Source organism: Apodemus sylvaticus, chromosome 6, assembly GCF_947179515.1.
Source record: "Apodemus sylvaticus chromosome 6, mApoSyl1.1, whole genome shotgun sequence".
Taxonomy (NCBI): domain Eukaryota; kingdom Metazoa; phylum Chordata; class Mammalia; order Rodentia; family Muridae; genus Apodemus; species Apodemus sylvaticus.
Window position 1 is genome coordinate 46,094,013 of NC_067477.1, and position 22,438 is coordinate 46,116,450.

Sequence of the window (22,438 nt, forward strand, 5' to 3'; positions counted from 1 at the left end):
ACAACACTGATGTGGACCCACGGGACTAAGTGTAACAATGTGGAAGACGCCTGGGAAACCAGCTCTGTCCGCATCGGCAGTGGTTAGCTTTGGTACCAGTAGGATGCAGAATCTGGAAGGAGCCAATACAGGAAGACAGGGAAGACAGAAGACACAGGATGAGAGATGTGAGGACATTCTAGAAACTTCAAACAAAACCTCACAAGACCACTCTGTACAGAGAGGTGGTGCGCAGGTACTCAGCGCAGTCTTAACATTTGCTAAGCCAGTGGAGCAGAGCAGCTCACCGAAAGGGAGTGCCGCATCCTGAGGACCTGAAGTGGAGTCAGTATAGATGTCTATTGCCAGAACGGATAATTAAAATGTGGTACTTACAGAAAATAGAATTGTATTCAGCCATGAAAGAAAACGAAATTATGAAAATGGATCATTAAATTAAGTGAGGTATGCTCTGCTCAGAAGACAATGGTAGCTTATTCTCTGCTGCATGCAGACTCTAGCCTCTGACTGTTAAATAGGTACAGCCAGGTGGGAGGAAATAGGGGCCAAAGTCAGGAAGCCAGCAAGGGGCCCATGGGAGGGGGCAGGGATGGGAATGACAAGGCAGAACAGAAAGGGGAAAGAAGGCTCAGTGGGAAAATCAAACAAACAGCCCCCCCCCCCCCCAGTAACAGATACCAATAGCACTAAGGCAGTGATGTGAATGGGAATCCAATATGTCAAGGCCGACTTTCATACAAGCAGCAGCAGGCCCTGTGGGGAGGAGCTCGGTCAGACAGGAAGAAGCAGGAAAGCAAGTCTCCTTCAGTACCCCATCCCCACCCCACCCCTTCAGGTCTCCCCAGTTACCTGTCTTCATAGAAACAGGTCCATAAGCCAGCATCCTTTAGCCCCACCCCACACGCCCATTGGACGGATGGCCGCCATCCTACTATTCTACTTAGGTCTATCGAAGTCACAGTCTATGCTTCAACACCAAGGTAGCAAAATTATTTCATTTATTCTGTGGACTTTTACTCTGTAAATAGACATGATTTATGTTAATTTATACATGATATGTATTAAGGCTATGAAAGACTTTAGGGAAACTCCCACTATTTCTTAAACTCTTCAGGGCGGGGACAGACGTCTAAGACTTCTGCATACTTTCTCAGTGGACCTGAACAGACGCTGGCTGGACAGAGTAGCCTCTTGGAGATGGAAGATCTGGAAAGAAAAGCAGAATGAATGAATGAATGAATGAATGAATGAGTGAGTGAGAGTTTTCTCTAAGCACAGCAGTTTCCTCTTTCCTTCCACACGTCATCATTTCCCAGCTACATCTCAGAGCTGTTTAAGCTTACACCCTTCCCTCTGGGTGAGCCTTCCAGGGCCTGTCCATATATGAACTTGAGAACAACCCAGAGTGTGATGGTGGCGTGATCAGTGTGAACTGAGCAGGAGCCAGGACAAGTCCTACAGCACAGTGACCCTCTGCAGAAAGTGCTTCCCTGGAACTAGCTCTCTTCTTACTCTCCTCACAGGGCCAGAAGGAAGACCACAGCTTGCCTCCTGGACTGTCACTCTCGGGGCAGGTGGCTGCTTCATAATCACCTTGTAATACCCAGCTCCTTCCTGCCCGCTCTGTGCTAGATCAGAAACTCACAGCCACGTGCTCTTGTCAGACCACCCCCTACTCGCTACCGTCCAAATCTACTTCCCTAAAACTCACACCTTCCCTTTTCTTGGTTTAGTTCCTCATTTTGCTGGAGTAGATTATATCATTAAATAACCTCCTAGCAGAAGTGGGGGTGGCAAACCTTTGCCTGTCTGAAAATACCTTGGCAGATTTGGTCAGGGGTAAACACAGGATGAAAGTTATCTTCCCCTCACACATTTGGAGACATTCTTCTGGCGCCTGAGAGCTCCTTATTGCTGATAAGACAGGTATTCTCTTCTCTTTTCATTCCATGGCCCTGACTGCACCAGATAGGCCAGCCACAGCTCTTTCTTCCACAGGCAGGCTGTTTTTTAATTTTTTTGGAGAGGAATGTTGAGGATTTTCCTGCTTGCCATTTTTGAGATCTGAATGGAATGTGTCACTGTGGTGAGTACCTAGGGCCGTTACATAGGGTCCAAGAACTCCAGACTTGGTTCTCTTTCCTTCTCTGCTTTCTGGACAATTAGCCGGCTTCTATCTCTGAGTGTACGAGTGTGTTCCTGGGCACTGAAAGTGGCTCTCACACAGGCTGACTGTACCACCATCATTTACACCCCAGCCCAACTCTTGCCTTCTGTATTTCCTTCCTTCCTTCATTTCCTTCCTACCTTCCTTCCTTTCTTCCTGTGAGGTAGGGTTTCTATGTGAGTCCTGGCTATTCTGGAACTCACTCTATACACCAGGATGTCTGCCTGGCTCTGCTTCCAGAGTGCTGGGATCAAGGTGTGTGCCACCACCACCTGGCCTGTCTTTTCAAAGTATTCAGATGGGCCACTCCTGCCTCTACTAGATCATCAACTCTGAGCCCCGAGCCTCCTGCGGATGCTACAAGGGAAGCCGACATCCACTGCAGACCTCCGCAGCGGCTAGGCGTACCCCGGCTAGGTGGACCCTTCCTCCCTGCACTGCCACGGGCCTTGGAGCCTCCTCTTCCAGACTGAAATGTGTACTGATAATTGTCAAGTATCCTTCCTGATTATCATCGATTCCTTCTCAATGAATCTGGTAGGAAATATTTAGAAATCACTTGACTTTGAATGTTTGTAGACTCAGTTTGAGCCTTAGAATTCATGAATAAGGTATAAAGTAAAAACATAAGAACAAATACACTTTCTGCAGGGCAGGCAAGGCCGTTCAGCCGGGAAGGCACTTGCTACCAAGCCGGATGTCCTAGGACTCTTCTGACCTCAGCACACACCACACACCCACCCTTCCCTGCTCCCATGAAATGAACAAATACACAAATGTAAAGTAAAAATAAGGGCAAACAAGAAAACTCTTACCAGTCACAGCTCACCTGTTTAAAACAATCCATTCACTTGTTCGGTTTCAGGGTCCAAATCAATATCATAAAAACAGGGCCGTGTAGGGAGTCCAGGCATTGTGCTCATCTGTGAGGGAAAACGGCATTACAAAGGAACTTCGGGGACCAGCAGGGTGGCTCAGTGGCCTTTTATTTTTGCCACCAAGCCTGACAACCTGAGTTTGATTCCTGGGACCCACAGAATGAAAGGCAAGAATCAATTGTTACAAGTCATCTGTGAACTCTACACATTCACCATCTCTCTCTCTCTCTCTCTCTCTCTCTCTCTCTCTCTCTCACACACACACACACACACACACACACACACACACACACACAGGACGGGGTTGGGGCTGACGTGGCAGGGGAAGCGTGGCCCTGCACCCACTCGGCAGCCAGCGAGCTCACCCTTTAACTGCCTCAGCTGTGCTTCCCAAGCCCAAAGGAGGCTGGGACACCCTGTCATCCCAGCACTGGGAGGCTGAGGTAGGACCGGGGAGAGTTTCAGACCGATCTGGGGTACTTGGTGAGTTAACACAAACCAGGGCTACCTAGCAAAGTCATCTCTCAAAACAGCTAAACAGAGTAGCCAAAGAGAGGCACAGCGCTGGTCTGCTTTTGAATTTTCGCTCCCTGAGTCTTGCTTGCATAGACGCCCGTGTGATTTCTGTTGCAGGGACTTGACTTTAATCTGGGACAGGGCATTCTGTATAGAGCCTGGACGGGGTGACAGCCTGTTCTTATGATCACAGGCTTTCTGAAGGGAAACCTGAAGTTCTGTGCTATATTTGTTCTTGCTTCTTTCTGAGCACTCGGCTCTGCCATTTATCAGCAAACTCCCATGGCTTGTAACTGAACATGTGGCATTCTTTCCTGACATACTGCCTGTATATGAATATATGCACGTTCCAGACCAGACCCAGAAAGGAAGCCAGCTTAGACTGAAGTTCTAAGAGTTCACTACACAAATGCCATGAAATAGATGAGTCACTTTCTCTAACACAAAACATCAATATTTAAGAAAAACCTAGCGGGGCGGTGGTGGCGCACACCTGTAATCCCAGCACTTGGGAGGCAGAGGCAGGCAGATTTCTGAGTTCGAGGCCAGGCTGGTCTACAGAGTGAGTTCCAGTACAGCCAGGGCTACACAGAGAGACCCTGTCTCAAAAAACCCCCCAAAAACAAAAAACAAAAAAATAATAATAAATAAATGAAAGAAAAGAAAAAGAAAAAGAAAAACCTAACTCTGACATCTGAGAACACCGATTAATACACTCCCGGGGTGGTACATGGATCCAACAACTGGCTTCTATGAAAGCATTCTGTAGGAAGAAAGAAGGGTGGGTGTAGAGACAAAGTGGGGAAAGGAGAGAACTGGTCTTCAGACCAGAACAACCCAGCAGTCAGCCTTATAAAGGCAAAGGATGGGTGCCCTCCTACCATCACCACACACATACAAGTCAGCCAGGGGCTGGAGAGATGGCTCAGTGGTTAAGAGCACTGACTGCTCTTCCAGAGATCCTGAGTTCAATTCCCAGCAACCACATGGTGGCTCACAACCATCTGTACAGCTACAGTGTACTCATATACAGAAAATAAATAAAAAACTTAAAAAAGAGAAAAAGTCAGCCAGGCATGTTGGCATCTATGTATGTATAGCTCTAGCCCCTGCGGGGCGAAGGCACCTGTAACTCCAGTTCCAGGGTTTCCAACACCCTCACCTGTAATGACACTTCAGGAATTTGGTTTCTTAAAAGAAAGAGAAAGAAAGAGAGAGGGGGAGAGGGAGGGGGAGAAAGGTTATAAGACCTTACTTTTGTTTTAATCGCAGGTATGGAGATACGGGGCTGCTTTGGACTGACTACAGTGGTTGACTGTGATTTGCCTCATGCTCTGGCTGAGACATGATTTTGCCAGCTGTAGATGGTTTCTGCAATTGTGCGATGTTTGGAATTCTAAAACTTTTCAGAAGATACAGAAATGCCAGAGCCTGGAGAGGCAGGGTTGGTGGTGGTGGTTGGCTGCTCAGGGTGTGAACAACTTTGGCTGTGTTTTGTTAGCAGTTGTACTCAGAGAAGAAATAAGAAGACAGATTCAGGGAGACCCCTACCCCCCCCAATCTAATGATTGGGTGAAACCATGGGTGTAAAGGGTGGGAAAAGAGCACACAGAGTAGCAAAGACTGGCTACACGGACCTGCTTGAGTACCAGGCACACAAATGATGCACAGACATACACGCTGGCAAGATAACCACACACATACATAAAACAAAAAACAAAAAAACCCCAAAAACCCCAAACCCAAAAAACAAAAAGAATAAGCTGTACGAGTGTCAGGGAGATGCAGGATGGCACAGGCTCTGTTCTTCGTCCTGGAGCTACAGGGAGGATCTGTATAATGTGCTCAGTAAATGAAACTGCGAGGACCGGTTCTTCCCATGGTGATGGTGGCGGTGCGGCGGGGAGTGGGGGTGTGGGCAGGGTGAGGTGTTTTAAGATGGTCTAGTATGGCACATAACCTATGCACACCCATATACTTCAAATCACCCCTGGATAACTTTCAACACCCAATACAATGTAAGAACTGTATAAACAGCCATTACAGAACACTATTTAGAAAATGTTGAATCTATTCATACTCAATTCAGACACATTTTTCCCCATAGCAATTTTTTTTTTTTGAAAAGCAAGTTTTATTAAAGCTACTTGAATATAGGCCTGAACAAGAGGGTTGAAAGGAAAAGGAGAGGCCGAGATGAGAGAAAGGCCCACGGGTGGTGGACTTCCCAGAGAGTAGCAACAAGCACACAGACCCGGAGGTGGGTACCAGCTCTTTGAGGGACAGTTACTGCTTTTGCTTGAGACAGGATTGCGCTATGTATGCAGCCTTAGAACCCGTTAAGTACACCAAGCTGGCCTCAAACTTACAGCAGACCTCCTGTCTTCTGCATTCTCAAGATTACAGGTGTGTGCCACCAGACCCAACTCCTACCACCACAGAGAGGAGACTGAATTTTGGCGTCATCAGAGCCTAATTAGACCCATTCTGGATTTAGCCTAGAGTACACTGCCACTGGGAAACAGGACTTGTTCAGTAGAGGTAGGCGCAGCATTGTACCTGCACGGTCCATGTCAAGACCAGGATTAACCAGGGTGGCCTAATTACACCTTTCTCCTGACTACGGCACGCTAGCGCTCTCTCACAGCCTGGGCGACACATTAGAGACGCAATGAACATGTTCCTCTTCCAGCCTCCACTTACCGTTCCCACTAAAGGGTACAGGAAACCAGCCCCAACGCTGGCACGGATGTCCCGGATGGGCAGGACGAAGCCAGTAGGCACCCCTTTTTGCTCTGGGTTGTGAGACAAAGACAAGTGTGTCTTGGCCATGCAGATGGGTAGATTCCCAAAGCCCTGGGTGGGAAAAAGGGAATATGGGTGTAACTATACAACGAAGAACATTTGGATACTGTCAGGAGGCTCTGAGATAGCTACCTCCCCGCACCCCACCTCTGCCTCACTACCTACCCTCCAGTTTAGTTACTACAGACCAGAACAAAAAGGAAACCCAGGAAGGGAAGGAGGAAAGGACTTAACCATGTTCTACAAGTGACTGTTTGGCTTCCGTCCAGCTGAGTAAACAGTGCACCACAGAGGCGGCTTAGTATTCCAGGAGGGCACTCTGGAATCCCCCCTGCCTTTTCTAGATGCTCACACACACTTACAGGTAAATACAGAATCTAGGGCTGGAACTTCTAACTCAAACCCAGCATTGTGGGAGAGGAGGCTGCTGTGTGAGGGGTGGGGTCGGTGTGTCGGAGGTCACAGGGCTGGGCAGCTCAGGCGCAAACACCGACCTGCTTCGTGTAAATGTCTGCTTTGCTCTGTGCTTCAGGCAGCAACTCGATGTCATCGGCCCCGTAGATCTTCTGTGCAATAATCCTGATTTTATCCTCAATTGAGAGCTGGTGTGCAAGAGAGAAGGGGATTGTGACTGGACACGTGTGAGGATTCTTAGCAAGGTCATTCTAGATCAGTGCCCCCTAAAAGGGACACAATGCATTCTATGTGCTACAAGTGCAAATAACTTGAAGGCTTTTTTTTTTTTTTGAGTCACAAACATTTAACCAAAGCCCAGGGTCTTGAATATTCTACACTAACACTATCCCTAAGCTACATCTCTAGCTTGGGGTTAGAAACATTTTCTTATAATTAAAACACAAACAAGCAAGCTACCTTATCTACTTATTGTGTGTGTACAAGCACGTGGCAATGCCTTTCCCACTGCTCCTGTGTGGAGACCAGAGGACAACTTACAAAAGTCAGTTCTCTTTCAACAATGTGGCTTCTGGGAACTGAACTCAGGTCATCGAGTTTGCTGCAAGTGCCTTTATATAATAAGCTATCTTGCCAGCCCAGAACCATTTTAATACAAAATTCCAGATTTGGTTAAGTGGAAAATATCTCACAGATGTTATTGTCTATATAGACAGATGTACACATATCGGGCCCCTAAGCAACCAGGGCAAAATGAATATATCGAGCAGATTTTGAAAAGAGCAATGTTGTACCTATAAAATACAAACTTTACTTTTTACTAAACAGTGATGACTTGCAAGGGAGCTTTAGAAAGCGGACATGAAAAACATGCTCTCAGTAGTGGCTTTAGAAAGATGCAGATGACGTCCATTTGCGTCTTCATAATTGGAGTGTCTTAAATGCCAAGGCATAGTTAGAACTTCGGAAGCAAAAAACACTCTGGTTGAGGGGTGATTTAAGACTCGCAGATGTTGAATAATACAAAGTGGCAGCCTCTGGTCTCAAGAACAGAGAAGAGCCCCTGGAGAAACGGGTCTGAAGCCCCGTCCTCTCACTTTTCGGGTCAACAGGTGTCCCTGAAGTCTAGGGTTCCTGATCCTGGGCAGAGGCTTGAAGACGAGCCTCACAAGTTGTATTTATGTTTATGACATTTCCTAGAAGGCTGATTGTTCAAACAGATTTCCAAAGCCAAAGCTCAATAGGAGAATGCCATTATCAATGGAGCATGCTAATTAACTCTCCATGTAGTATGCACACATATATGTACAGCGCAGAGAAAAGGCAGAAACGTTTTAAGTTAAAACTCAAGAATAACAGGGTTTCCTCCTTCTGAGTGTGCGTGTGTGTGTCTATGTGCGCGTGCACTCAGGAGAACGGATGGAGGCTACAGGATAACCTTGGGTATCTTCCCCTAACCCTCTTCACCTTGGTTTTTGTGTCTCAGGGTCTCTCACTGAACCTGCAGCTCACTGACTTGGCAACACTGGCCCGAAATTAACTACAGATGCACAGGTCTCCAGCACTGACACTTTTTATGTCATGACACTGTCTCCATTTACAGACACTCACTGCTGCATCTGTTTCTCACACCTGGTGCAGGGATCTGAACTCAGGTCTTCGTGCTTGTGGGGCAGACACTTTAGTTAGTGAGTCATCTAATTCCGGCTCCAATCTGTTTTGTGGCTATTTCCCAAAGTCTTTGAAAACCCAAGCCAAAATGTAGCCTAAAGAACATAAGCAAAATGAACTACAATGTACACCACAGTCCAAACAATGTTTCTAATTACTGTTGACAGGCTAACACCCTGTCACATCCTGAAATGCAACCACATATTGATAATGGCATTCTCTGAGCTAACTGCAGTGTGCCACAGGACAAACTCCCTCTGCTAAGGCAGATGCGAGTCACCTGACTCAGTGGAGACTCTGATGAAGCCTGTGGAGGCGCTTTGGTTTAGGGGCTGGGGTTTCTCTGAATTTGAGGCAACACTATACCAGGAAGCGTTATTGAGAAGTGGTCAGAAAAATTTCCAGTCATATACAGCCAGCCCCTTGTCAATTTCTTACTACCTGGCTGATGCGGTAGTGAAAGGCTTCAATGCAGTGAGTTACATGGTTGGCTCCACCCACAAAGGGGTGTATATATTATAAGCTTTACAAAGTTAGGGTGTGAGGTCATCTGTGTTTGTAAGACAGATGTCTCGAGCTCAGAGCCCAGGCAGGCTGTGGTTGCGGGTTGACTCACCCGTGAGGGAATCAGACACGTAAGACTACCCGTAGCTGGACACAAGTTCCACACTTGAGGCATTCTGCACTCAGAGATCACCCTGGTTTTTTCTGTTTGCACAGAGCAAGCCACCCACCTTGAGGTCATAGAGGAGTTGGAAGCTGCTGGGGGCCTGCGAAGCTCTCTGGACAGCCTGAGCCAGGCCTAAGGCCCCCTGGCCCCCTTCTGCCCAGTGGGTGCACTTGACGGCATCAAAAGCCCCGTGTTCTCTGGAGAGGCGGCCGATGAGGTCCAGCTCGGCATCTGTGTCTGTCCTGTTCAGGAGGCTTCATGTTAGAGAACAGAGGCGGCTGGAGGGGCAGCACATCTTCCTATGCCACTAAAGCCCTCGGGGATTACTGCCTGAGAAATGGGCACCACTCATTCCCGCCTGCTTTTAAGCTCAGCTCTGACCTCTGGCCAGTAACTTTCTCTTTACTTATTTGGCCCCTACAAGGAAAAAATGGGAAGCCTCACAGCAGCGCTGCCCAGGACGTGATGAGGCTCAGGCAGGAATATGGTTAAAGTATGTGAACAATCCCAGCGCACCACTGGGAATCGGTAAATACTAGCTTTAAAAATTGCTGCTTCCCATTGCGCTGCGGTGAGGGCATTATTGCAAAATCCTAAACAGTGCTAAAGTGCCAAACAACCCACACAGCTCTTGCACAAACACTTCTAGCCCAATACATTCAACTCTCCCAGCATAGCGTCCCACCTGACCCAGGGAAATGAAGGCGTTCTGCAGCCTGCGCTCTTCCGTAAGCACAAAGGCCTCGGAACAACCAGAAGGAACATTTCGTGTCAAGCCTGTGTGTTCTTGAGCTGCTCGGTAGAGAAGAGGGCTCTCAGGAGCAATCCTGACTTCCAGAGCTCAGTGGCGAGGAAGCTAACGTGCGTCTGCTGTGGCACACATGGTGCCTGTCACATCACAGGCTAAACCACAAGCAGTGACCAGCAGCCAGCCGTAAGTGAAGAACTAAAGGGAGCCGAAGGCAGCACTGCACCTGCCACAGGAGCTATTTCCTAGACTCCTCCTCTCTCTAGTCTACACTTACTTGAATGCGTTCACGGCCACGACCACAGGCACTCCAAACATTCTAGCATTTTCTATTTGTTTCCTCAAGTTACTGAAGCCCTTTTCCACCAGGTCCAGGTCCTGTAAGAAAAAAAAAATAGGCAATGGCCTGTAAGGTCAAAGCAAGTTGACCTGAACATAGACTGTCCCTGGGGCATGGCAGGCACACCTGTAATCCCAGCATGCAGCAGGCTGAGGCTGGAGGAGAGACAAGCTGAGATTAGTCAGGGTACAGTGAACCTTTGTCTCACATAAACAAACAAACAAAAGGAAGGTGTGTCTTTGAGCCGGAAGAAAGGCAGGAAGAAGGTGGTGGGCCACCGTGAGGGCCCTTCCCACGTGCTGCTGGTGGAGGAGGAGGGAGAAGTGACTCAGTCTACAGCACTCGACTGAAGCTGTGCTGCCTCCCTACACCCTGAAAACACGCAATGGCCTCTTAGTGCTTTGAAGGGGATGAGTCCGATGCCTCTACTTAAATGACACTCACAGCTTGTGTGTTTACATGGATTAACTCCCAAGGTGAGCAACAAAACAAGACTCTTCCCAGTGGGAGCCATCAGATCATGACAGAGCCAGCCCAGCACAGGACTCAACAGCCATACAGACTGTCAGGCAATAAGCCAGTGGAGTTTCAGAGGATTTAATGAACTCAACCATGAGTCTTCCCAAGGCTAATAAAATAAGGAAACACTATTTGGACAACCCAGGGACTGGGCAGGACTGATAACTCAGTAGTTAAGTGTACATTTCCTGTTCTTCCAGAGGAAATGAGTTTGGATCCAGTCAGGCAACTCACAACAGCCCGTAACTCTGCTCTGCGGCTCATCCTCTGTCTCTTCAGATATCCCCTACCCATGCAAGTGCTTGCATATGGAGACACACGAATACAAATACGCTTAAAAGAAAAGTCGGGGCTGGAAAGATAGCCCAGCAGTTGAGGGCGCTGGCTGTTCTTACAGGGGGCCCTAAAACAACCACCTATAATTCCAGTTCCAGGAGATCTGATGCCCTCTTCTGCCTGAGGGAGCCAGACATGCGTCAGACATGTGTATGGTACACATGATGTAGGCACTTCCCACATACGCATAAAAACCATAGAGGTTAAAAAAAAAAACCCACCTTAAAAATGATTATTAGAGGCTGAGGCTATGTCTGAGTTGGCAGTGCTTGCTTAGCATGCACGAAGCCCTGAGTTTGACCCTCAGCACATGCACTGGTGTGGTGGCACATGCCCAGGACCCTAGCACTTGACAAAGCGAAGCAAAGGAGGGCCAAAGGATACAGAAGAGGCAAAACATTCATGCACATAAACCATTCTTGAAAAGAAGAGTCTGTTCTGGGCAGCGTACTGATAGTCTCATATGACACTCCCTACAAGTATCCCCACAAAAAAAAAAAAAAAAAACTATAAAATCTAAAATTTAAAGGGAAATAATGAAAGAAACTAGCAGAAATATTACTTAAGATCCTTTTATCTATCTATTTTTTATATGCACTGGTGTTTTGCATGTCTCTGTGTGTGAGGTTGTTAGAACCTCTGGAACTAGAGTAACAGTTGTGAGCTGCCATGTGGGTGCTGGGAATGACCTCAGGCCCTGTGGAGAGCAGTCACTGCTCTTAATAACTGAGCCGTCTCTCCAGTCTCTATTTGTTTAATTCTTAAAAAAATAAGTTGTTTTTTAATGTAATTATTTTGTGTGTATAGATGTTGGCCTGCATGTCTGTGCACTATGTGTATGCAGTGTCCCTGGAAGCCAGAGGAAGGGGTTGGATCCTCTCTGGGACTGGAGTTACAGATGGCTGTGACCCATTATGTGGGGACTTGGAATTGAACCCAGGTCCTCTGATGAGAAGCCAGCATTCTTAACTACTGAGCCATTGCTCCACACCACTGCTTACGTATTTCCTGACAGGATTTTACTGTATTTTCTGGGCTCTTGTGATCCTCCTGACTCATCCTCTTAAATATGGGGATTATAGGAGTATGCCACCATTCTTGTCTTAAAACATACCTTAGAGATTTTTTTTTCCTTTTGTTTTTTGTTTTTTTACCATGTAGGTCTGGCTGTCCTGAAACTCACTATGTAGGTCAGGCTGGCCTTGAACTCACAGACATCTGCCTCCCAAGTGCTTGGATTAAAGGCATGTGCCACCAAGCGTGGCTATTTGTTATTTTCAAGTTGCATTTATTTGTGTGTGTCCCCCACTGTTGCTTGTACCATGGTTTGAGTGTGGAGATCAAAGGTCAGATTGCAGGGACTAGTCCTCTCGTCCACAAGGATGCTCCCCCCAATTTAACTGTCTGTCTATAGATGGATGGATGGGTGGGTATAGGGTCTCGTGTTGCCCAGTCCTGCTCTATAGTCAAGGGTTTAGATTCCATTCCTTCCACTTTCCAAGTGTGCTGACACTGACACTAGTGCCCTAGCGATGGCCTTGTGCAGCAGTTGGGATTAACCCAAAGCTTCCTGTGTGCTTAACAATCATACTACTGACTAAGCTATTTCCCCAGTCAAGAGAATAAGTACTGTTAAAGGAAACCCATTTTAAAAAATATTCTTATACTGTCTAATTTTCTTTTTGTAAAGAAAGGGCCTATCATTTAAAATGCTAAGGTTTTAGGGTAGCATGCATGAGACCCATCTAGTGCTGGTCTGATCCCAGCACTAAATCAAAATAAAAAAAAAATGGTTAGGTGTAGTGGCACCACTGTTAACCCCAGCACTCAGGAAGAAGAGGCCAGGGTATACACCTGTAAGTCCAAGGACAGCCTGGGCTACAGAGTGAGTTCCAGATTAGTCAGAGCTTTAAAGTGAGACTGTGTCTCAAGGAAAACCGATAAATAATAAAAACATGGTTGTCTTCATAGAAACATACTGGATCATGAGGAAAACCTAGCACTATGACTTAGTGTTTAGATGCCTAAAACACAGGGAACAGCAGGAAGGTTATCAGCAGAAAACAAGCACCTTGTGATTCCCTTTAACTGTAATCTGATGGTCTAAAGCACACTCTTGTTCTTATCTCTAGTCACATAAAAAACAATTAATATATAAGACCGACTGAGAACGGTTTTAAATAAGCGGAATTTCCTAAATGAAGACACCAGCTGGGCCAGTTCGGGGCAGTCACTGTAATTAGACACAGGAAAGGCTGTGGGGTAGCAGGAGGGCCAGAGCTGAGAATTCCCCTCCTACGCCTGAATCACACAGATGACCATAAAAGGCAAATCACAGCTCAGGAGACAGGCAGACTCAAGGCACTAACCATCTTTTTTTCCAGTCAATTTTGCAGACTTCATCTGGGGGCTGTGTACTGACCCTGCACTGCCTGGTAATGTAAGAGCCCCCAAAAGGGCAGAGAAATGGAATCAACGGTGACAGCAGCTGACCCTGCATCTTATCCAAGGGCCCATCGGTTATGTAATCACTCACCGGGGCTCTAGGGACGGCTCTTTGATGGTAAATGATATCAGTATGAAGAAGGAAAAAAATAAAAGAACTCAGAACGGTTCTTTGAGCTCCTGCCCAATAGAGCAAACCCATTTCCAGAAGACGTGCCTGAAAACTCAACCAGGCATTTCCTGGCTCCGGCTCAGGTCTTTAATTTGGGTTTGGGTTTGTAGAGACAAAGGTTATTTCTAAAGCTCTCTTCTTGCTTGATTTAAATGGTACATAGGACTTCTTCGCGACAGTCCAGAGGGCAGGGCTTCCTAACTCCAGCACTACTGTCATTTTTATTACTGAGTGGGGATGCCTTGCACACCCCAGCTGTTTAACAACCATCTCTGTCTTCTACCTATCAGCTGCCAGGAACACTGGGAAGGGAGGGAAGTAGTTGTAACAATGGATAATGACTCTCTAGCTAGATACGGGGTGCACAGCGCTAATCCTAGCACTGAAATTCAAGTAGTTAAGATTACTTAATAAGACCCCCATCTCTAACAAATCACAACAGAAAGCTTCTAGATACAGCCTTGTTCCCTGGCTGTATTGCCCATGACTGGTCTAGGGCAAGGGCTTTCTGTTATTGTCCGTCACCCAAATTTACTCTCTGCTACCTCCTTAATGTGACTTCCAGTGCACAGCAGGCTTTGTCCTCCAGCACCTCAAGGATCTGCCCACCCCCCCCCCCACCTGTCTTCTAGATTAAGACATGCTGATTTAGGGTGTGGTTTCCTAGGACAACTGATCAGAAATAATTGTAGTTACCTCTTCTGTGTAAGCCTTCGGGAGAGGCAGTCCAGCGGTGACCTAGAAGGAAGGAAAGAGAGTCAGGTGTGTTTCCTACTTACTGTTGGGGCTCAAGTGGCGCTTAGTGCACTGTGACAGGCCAGTGGCTGCACGCTCCTGAGAGTAAACGGCAGCAGTGTGAAGCTGTGTCCTGCCCAACGGACTTGGAGCATGAGACCATAATGCCGTGATCAGTCAGGTGGTGCTTTGTGAGGTGAGATGGGGGTGGGTTGGGGTGGGGGGAGCCAGAGATGGATGAAGGCCAAGGTGGACAGAAATATGCTTGTGGCAGAACACTGACCCCAGAGAACGAAGCACACACCAGTGGAATGGAAGTAAGGGTGGGTGTGGGGGGGAAAGACAGCCATCAGCCCTGAAAGTCACTGCTGATGTGTAAAGCCAGGCTTGTAAGGAGTGCGGCTGCTCAGGCCTTGGCAGGAGGGTCGGGGGTGAGCTGTGATGGTGGAACAATGAAGATGGGAAAACAGGAACCAGTGTGTGCCTGGACCCCCTAGCACCCAGAAGACGGAAGCAGGAGAATCACTACAAAGATCCAAAACACTTGTGAATTGCTATATAAGAATACATGCATGCCACTGCACCAAGAAATAGACTCTGTTCTGTAGACAAGTGAGGTCTTGCTCCCTTAGATACAATACCAATGCCTAAGGAACAGAAATGTAATACTAGAATGAACAGTACACGCAACTTTACATGCTAATCTGAAGAGAAGATGCAAAGCCAGGTGTGCTACTACATTTAATCCCAGTACCCAGGAGGCAGAAGCAGGAGGAGGAGGGTGTAAGTGAGGCCAGCCTGGTCTATATAGTGAGTTCTGGGACAGCCAGGGATACACAGAGAAACACTGCCTCAAAAGGCAAGCAAACACACAAACAAAAAAGAGAAGAGATAGAAAGATACTATAAGTGCAATTTCTAAGCAACAGGAGTTCAGGAGAATACACCATGAGCTGGCTGGAGCTGATCTGGCTGCCTGCACCAGCCAGAGGGACTGTCATTCTTCACGGCCTCTGGCAGCCACGTCAACTTCCTGCAGGCTCTCAGAGCCCTGTCAGCCAGGATTGCTCCTCACGAGCTGACTTCTGCTTCAGCTCAGTGCCTGGCCGGCTGGCTGCCAGCATTAATATTAAGAAGAAAAATTGGATTTGGATTTATAAATAACTTTGTTTTTTTTTTTTTTTTTAAATATCAGTAGGGCCAAGCACAAGCCCTTAGAGGGGGTTGGATAGGCAGTCATAAAGACAGTTTGGGTCTTCTCAAAATGTCACAAAGGGATCTGTCCCTCAGGGTGACGTGGCCTGGCTTCTGGCACCCTACCCAGCACGAGGATAGATAAGAGCAGTGGAATGCAGGCCAACCCTGAGGCAAGCCATGAAGTTTCCTTCAAGCACCTGGAATGTTCCTAACAGCCATTCTCCCAGTCCTTGGTCCTCACCGTGGGGCCACCCCCGTGCATCTTAAGAGCCCTGACAGTGGCGACCAGAACCACCACGTGTGGCTGGAGGCCAGAATACCGGCACTTGATGTTGAAGAACTTTTCCATTCCTATGTCTGCTCCGAATCCTGCTTCTGTCACTGCAAAGAAGAGGAGCAACTGTAAGGTCACCACGGCCACTTTGTGAAATAAACACACAGCCACCCACCGAGGATGCGTGAGAACTCACCTACAAAGCCCTCAGGGCCAACCAGCTTGAGTGCAATCCTGTCTGCAATGATGGAGGAATTCCCATGTGCAATGTTGGCGAAAGGCCCAGCGTGGACAAACACTGGTGTGCCCTGTGGAGAGAGACCATGGCGTCATGAGCAAATGCCAACCTGGCTTCACAATGGGATCACACGAGCCAAAGGGCTAGGATTTAGCTGGAATTTGAAAGAACAACAACAATAACAAAAAGACTTCTGGAAGGAAAAGGAAAATACAGGGCCTTTTGCATCCCAGGTAAATGCTCTGGTGCTGACCTATGCCTCCAGCCCCAAGGCATCTATTGTATTTCAACAACACCCTCTCACCCCAGCTACAGTAAGGAAAGTAAGGAAAGAGATGGGCAGTAGAAAAGCTTTTGATGGCATGGCAAGATGGCTCACTGGATAAAGGAGATTGCCTTGCAAGCTTAGAGAACTGAGTTCAAATCCCAAAGCCCAAGTAAAAGTGCCAGTAGAAAACTGACTCCACGGAGTTGTCCTCTCACTTCTAGATGCGTGCTGGGCACACACAATGCTCCCACAACAAAGTGGCTTTGGAGAATCTTTCAAAAAAGCTGTCTGATTCTGCAAGGAAAGGCTGCGTTATAATCTCTTGGCTCTGAACAGAGGAAGTAAATTCCGGACCCAGGAGTCACCCAGCTCACCTCCAAGGTCTGCATGAGATTGGGCTTGATCGCATCCTTCATCAGCACCGTCAGCGCCCCACTCACGCCCTGTAAGACAAACCCGAGGCGCATCAACTTGTGCTAGCAGAAATCCAATCTCCTGAAACCAAAATTGAGCACTCGGGGCTTCTCATTCATTTTAACCACCTTGGAGCAATTAGTGCTTATACCCAATCTCAGCCATTCATCTTTCATTTCTTATTTTTCCTGGCTGTGCTAGGAAGCCACCAGTTATCTTAGCAGGGAGAGGAAGCAGAATGGAAACGGCTTTCGCATACAATTTTCTGAGGAAGCATGTGGCGCTGGAAACAAGCACCTCAATCACGCTCTGCTGCCGCTGCCGTGGGGAATCCATTTAGACCAGTTTAGAGTAGATACGGTCCTTCCAACAGCAAGGAGTTATTTATAACTTTGGTATCTGAGCAGAAATGGTACATAAATCAAAATCCATGTATGTTTCCCAAAGTGGAAGCCAGAAAACTAGCCAGAAGTCTAATTTCAACTCCCAAGTCCAGCTCCCGCTTTTAAAGGCATTTAATCATCGCTGAACAAAGCCGGCGGCAAACACGAGCAAAACTGAGCAACAGCGCTCATTTATATTCAACATTAATGTGGGTCTAAATTTAAGGACTGGGTGTTAAAATTTAAAACACATATTAACTGTGAAAACAAAGTTCATATTTTCCTCGCCTTTTCTAAATTTGTCTGCCATCGTGTCAGCTATACTGGTGTGTGGATACAAATAGTCCGTTACATCTTTGATCTAAAGCAGGTGTGGTGATTGACACTTATGATCTTCTCTACCTGAATGTTATGAGCCCTTGGCAAACCTCAATCTCTAAAAAATATATTATGATTCATAAAAGTAACAAAATTGGGGTTGGGGATTTAGCTCAGTGGTAGAGCGCTTGCCTAGCAAGCGCAAGGCCCTGGGTTCGGTCCTCAGCCCTGTTAAAAAAAAAAAAAAAAAAAAAAAAGACAAAATAACAAAAAGACCAAAAGTAACAAAATTACAGTTATATAGTAACAACAAAAATAATTTTATGGTTTGGGGTCACTACAATGAAAGCAACTATATCAAAGAGTTGCAGCATTAGGAAGGTTGAGAGCCATTATTATAATCCAAGGACTCAGGGTGGAGCAGGGTGGGGTAGGGTGGAGCTAAACTAGGATTGCTGTTGATCTGGGAATAGCCAGGGCTACATGGGCATAGTGGCAGACACTTTTAATCTCAGTACTTGGGAGGCAGAGGCAGGTGGAACTCTGTAGCCTAGTATACATAGCCATCCATCCATCCATCCATCCATACATACATACATACATACATACATAGTGTTCCAGAATAGCCAGACATACATAAAGAGACCCTGTCTAAAGACACAACAAAACACCAAACAAACAAAAAGAGAGAGACTCAGGTAGAAGACTATTGGCCAAAGTGGCCAATGAGTCCTTCCAAACCAAGTGCCATGGGAAGGCACCGAGGATGACAGCAAACACTTGGACTCTAGCTGTTCATACAGACTGTAGTCAGGGCTTGCTCAGGAAGATACTTGCTCAGGAAGAAGGTATCATTCAAGTCACCTGGCACTTGTGGCCCGTTACAAGAGCCCAACACCACTACCATCATTTACTACGAAGAACTTTTAAAGAATATAAATTTCATAATCTTTGCAATGAGCAAAATCAGTCAATGAGTTAATTGCAACATTTTGAGTAGAACATAATCTCTGCTTTTAACAATCACTTAAGACCCAGGGATGCTAGACACTGCCTGTCACTCACCAGGTCTTCGCAACTGATAGGCTCGCCTTTCTTACTGGACGCCACCACCATTTTGCCCAGTCTCTCTCTCATGTCTTCCAGAGAACTAGTGAGAGCCAGGACTGCCATGATTTCACTGGCCACAGAGATATCAAACTGGGCCTGTGGGCAAAGAGATAAAAGACCCTTTGTGTCAAACCAGAAGGACGAATATCAGAGGCATCTCTTTTTGCTTAGACAAATAGCTAACAAAGACGGAGTAGAAATAACTAAGTAATCTTCCAACAGTCGAGAAATTCGTAATTGTTCAAAGGTCTTGAATAATCACTTTTTAAAAAGATTTATCTATTTATTATATATGAGTACACTGTAGCTGTCCTCAGACACTCCAGAAGAGGGCATCAGATCTCATTACAGATGCTTGTGAGCTACCATGTGGTTGCTGGGATTTGAACTCAGGACCTCTGGAAGAGCAGTCAGTGCTCTTAACCACTGAGCCATCTGTCCAGCCTGAAAAATCATTTAAAAGTCGGTGTTCTAGAGGTTGTAGCACTGGGCAGAGCACCTGCCCAGCACACACAAAGCCCTGGGCACCTGATCCTCAGCACCTACTAAAACAGGTGTGGTAGTACATGCTTACAATCCCAGCTCACAGAGGAGCAGAGTTCAAAATCATCCTCAGCTGTAATAATAAGTTTGAGACCAGTTAAAAGTAAAAAGCTGTAGCATGACCAGTGAGCTATAATTTTATCCCTGTGAAAGCAACTTGGAATGCTGGTTAGTTTCCTTACCACAAAGGGGACAAAACAGGTACTCGTACACTGAGGACATATATAGTCAAATGGTCACAGAAGAGAAACAAGTTTAATTAATTTATATGCAAGGATATTCACATGGGGTTCTCCACCTCCAGGAAAGAATGCTGGGGGGAAACCACACAGGTGACACATGGATTTATTGCACAAGCTGTCAGGAGCGCTCCGCGCCGCACCCACTCACTTCCATTTTAAAAGGGAGAAGGCAGAACAACACCTGCCGGTGTGGTCGGAGGGGGGCGACGGAGGAGGGTGGAGGCAGAGAGAGCGAGTTCCCATGGAGCAATTACTGGAGAGGAACAGTTACCGTGCGTGTGTGGCCTTTCTCTGTTGGAGACTGTCCAATTGTGATCTTCCTCAGGAATCTGTCGTTGGTGTCCAACACTACGGTGGAAAAGGGAGGGCAGGGACGGTGCTTAAGAAAGGTACACGTAAAGGCATGGGGTTACAGTTGAGTGACGGGGCAGTCTAGTGGAGGGAGGGAGGAGGGAGGGAGGGGGGGAGGGAGGATGGGAGGAGGGAGGAAGAAACACTAGGGAGCATACACCTGGAACACCAGTACTCCGAGAGCCGAGGCAGGAGAATAGCAAGTTTAAGGCTTTCCTAGGCTAGGGAGCATGACCCTATCTCAACAGTAAACAAATAATCCCATAAAGACAAAGACACAGGGACCATAAAGCTAAAGGGCAGAGCAGAGTTTAGTATGTGTGCATGCCCATGAGCGTTCATGTTGTGCGTGCCCGTGAGTGTTCATGTGTGCGTGTGCGTGTTGTTGTTTCAGAGACAAGGGCTTAATATGTAGACCATACTGGCCTCAAACTTACAGAGATCCCCCTGCCTCTGCTTTGTGTATGCTGAGATTGAAGGTGTGCATTACCACATCCACTTTAGCAATAGAGTTTTAAAACAACAAATCTAGCCTAACGATAGTTTATCAATACTTGATTTCAAAATGGCCTCAAAGCTAGAACACAGGGTAAGAGACATGGCCACAAGCCAGCACTGCAGAGGGATGGTGCTTAAAGCAAAAGGAATGTGGAGTGGTTAAGCTTCGTTCCTTCTAAAGAATTCAAACAATGATGAAATCTGGACTTCAAAGCGCACTCTTTAGTAGCAGAGAAAGACAGAGCAACCCAGTTGAGGTGTGTATAGTTCTGTGGGTGACTCACATAAGAGCTGTCAACTCAGACCAAGTGCAAATGCCTGCGAAGCACTCCAGGCCTCAGGCCCGGCCTCCTTAGCACATTCTCTGGGGATGAGAGATTACATACCCACTTGTATAACCTCAGCTAACCTGGACAGATCAGCCACCAGCAGACCCAAACCTCACTGCCTGGGACTTGCTACCCCTCACCGTTGACCTCACTTCCCAGAACTCATTACCTCTGATTGTTTAGTGGACTCCTACTGTCCTAAGTATAGAATCCAAAAAGACGTCTCATTTTGCCATGGGTTCACAGAACCAGGCTCCCAGAGCCCTTGGAATGCTAAGGAGACAGAGAGCCTCAGGAGGGGTATGGTCATCAGCAAAGACAAGCGATTGAAGGGAGGTAACTTTCAGTCCCATCTGGAAAAACTGACCCCCCCCCCTCCACTGCACTGAGGAATAGAAGCGAAGTTGAAGACCTATAAAAAAAATCACTGTCACTTATTATTACTATATATAACTATTATTATATATAACTAACTATTATATAGTTGGTGGTATAAAACAATGCGTTTCCAAGCTGGTTACCACATGAAGGCTCAGGGAGGCTGGTGCACACGGAGCTTATGTAAGGCTCCAACAGGCTCTTCCCTTATTGCTTCTTTTGTAGCAAACCAACAAACATCAGGAAAGGAAAAGCAGCCAGATGTGGTACTTCACACAAGGCTGAGAATCAAGCGCTCAAGGTCAGTATAGGCTACATAGTAAGACACACTCGATGCCTGAACCCCAAACACACACCTATACATGCTGAAGGGAAAAGATTAAACAATATATCAAATCCTCAGAACAGATGGTGAGCTTCCTTCTTCTAAAAATACTGCTGGGGGGGGGGCAGGTGCTGGAGTGGGGACATGGCTCCGTGGTTGAGAGCACTTACTGCACTTGCAAAAGAGCAGGGGTTCAGTTTCTAGCAGCCACACGGGAGCTCACAACCATTCATAGCAACTCCAGTTCCAGGGGATCTCATGCTCTCACAGTCTCCTTGGGCACCAGGCTTGGACATGGTGTCCACGCATGTGTGCAGGAAAACACACATACACACAATAAATATATTTAAGAAATTAAAATGGGGCTTGGAGAGATGGCTCAATGGTTAATAGTACTGGCTGCTCTTCCAGAGAACCCAGGTTTGAGTCCCAGCACCCACACGGCAGCTCACAATTGTCTAATTTCAGTTACAGGATATCTGATGCCCTCTTCTGGTTTCTGTAGACAGTATATATACATGTTAAATAGAAATAGATGAAGGTACTCATATCCAAAACCAGCCTGGGCTACACGATCAAAACAAACACCAAAAACTCCACACAAACTGGACAGTAACAGTCACTGTGCCAACAAAACAAGAATAAAGTTGGTAAGTTGACCTGGTGCATTCTGCGTGGCCTGATGGACATTTCTTCTCTGCTGGAGATGGACAGAAGCTATGCTAATTGTATACAGAGAAGAAGAAGAAAAAGTCTGGCCATGAAGTCAGGCAAATAGAAGGCTGGAGAATGTGTTACAGGAGATAATAAAATGAGAGATGATTAGTAGGATAGATAGATATGAAAAATCAAGTCACCAGTGCCAGAGAGTTCTCAGAATAAAAAGCACACATGATTCAAGTGATTAGACATCATTCTCCCACTTCATGACACCCAAACTTTCTGCATAAAATTGAAACTTAAGAAATGTTATTTTTGGTTTATGCATGAACTTCCTTGAAATCGTCATTTCAATCAACACTGAACAGACATTCAACCCACTCCACAAAGGGACATCTTCAATGCAGCTAAAGCTGACAAGCAAAGCGAAGGCTATGACCATTCTGGACAAGCATCCTGGCGCAGGGGCATCCTGGCGCAGGGGCATCCTGGCGC

General features: G+C 46.7%; 1 protein-coding gene across 2 annotated transcripts in view; it reads right to left on the bottom strand.

The window, feature by feature from the left end:
• Window positions 1-981: 981 nt before the first annotated feature.
• Window positions 982-22,438, bottom strand: part of Mthfd1 (methylenetetrahydrofolate dehydrogenase, cyclohydrolase and formyltetrahydrofolate synthetase 1) — a 65,439-nt gene continuing 43,982 nt past the window's right edge. The window contains exons 17-28 of one of the 2 annotated variants that reach the window (XM_052185633.1): window positions 19,674-19,750; window positions 18,573-18,713; window positions 16,767-16,835; window positions 16,083-16,194; window positions 15,854-15,993; window positions 14,378-14,419; window positions 10,147-10,247; window positions 9,186-9,363; window positions 6,861-6,968; window positions 6,265-6,417; window positions 2,997-3,090; window positions 982-1,206 (exon numbers count right to left, since the gene is read on the bottom strand). In XM_052185633.1, the coding sequence (XP_052041593.1) occupies window positions 3,001-3,090; window positions 6,265-6,417; window positions 6,861-6,968; window positions 9,186-9,363; window positions 10,147-10,247; window positions 14,378-14,419; window positions 15,854-15,993; window positions 16,083-16,194; window positions 16,767-16,835; window positions 18,573-18,713; window positions 19,674-19,750 (1,211 nt within the window). In that variant the 3' untranslated portion in view covers window positions 982-1,206; window positions 2,997-3,000. Of the gene's footprint in view, window positions 1,207-2,982; window positions 3,091-6,264; window positions 6,418-6,860; window positions 6,969-9,185; window positions 9,364-10,146; window positions 10,248-14,377; window positions 14,420-15,853; window positions 15,994-16,082; window positions 16,195-16,766; window positions 16,836-18,572; window positions 18,714-19,673; window positions 19,751-22,438 lie in introns of both variants that reach the window. The other variant, XM_052185634.1, reaches the window with a different exon arrangement.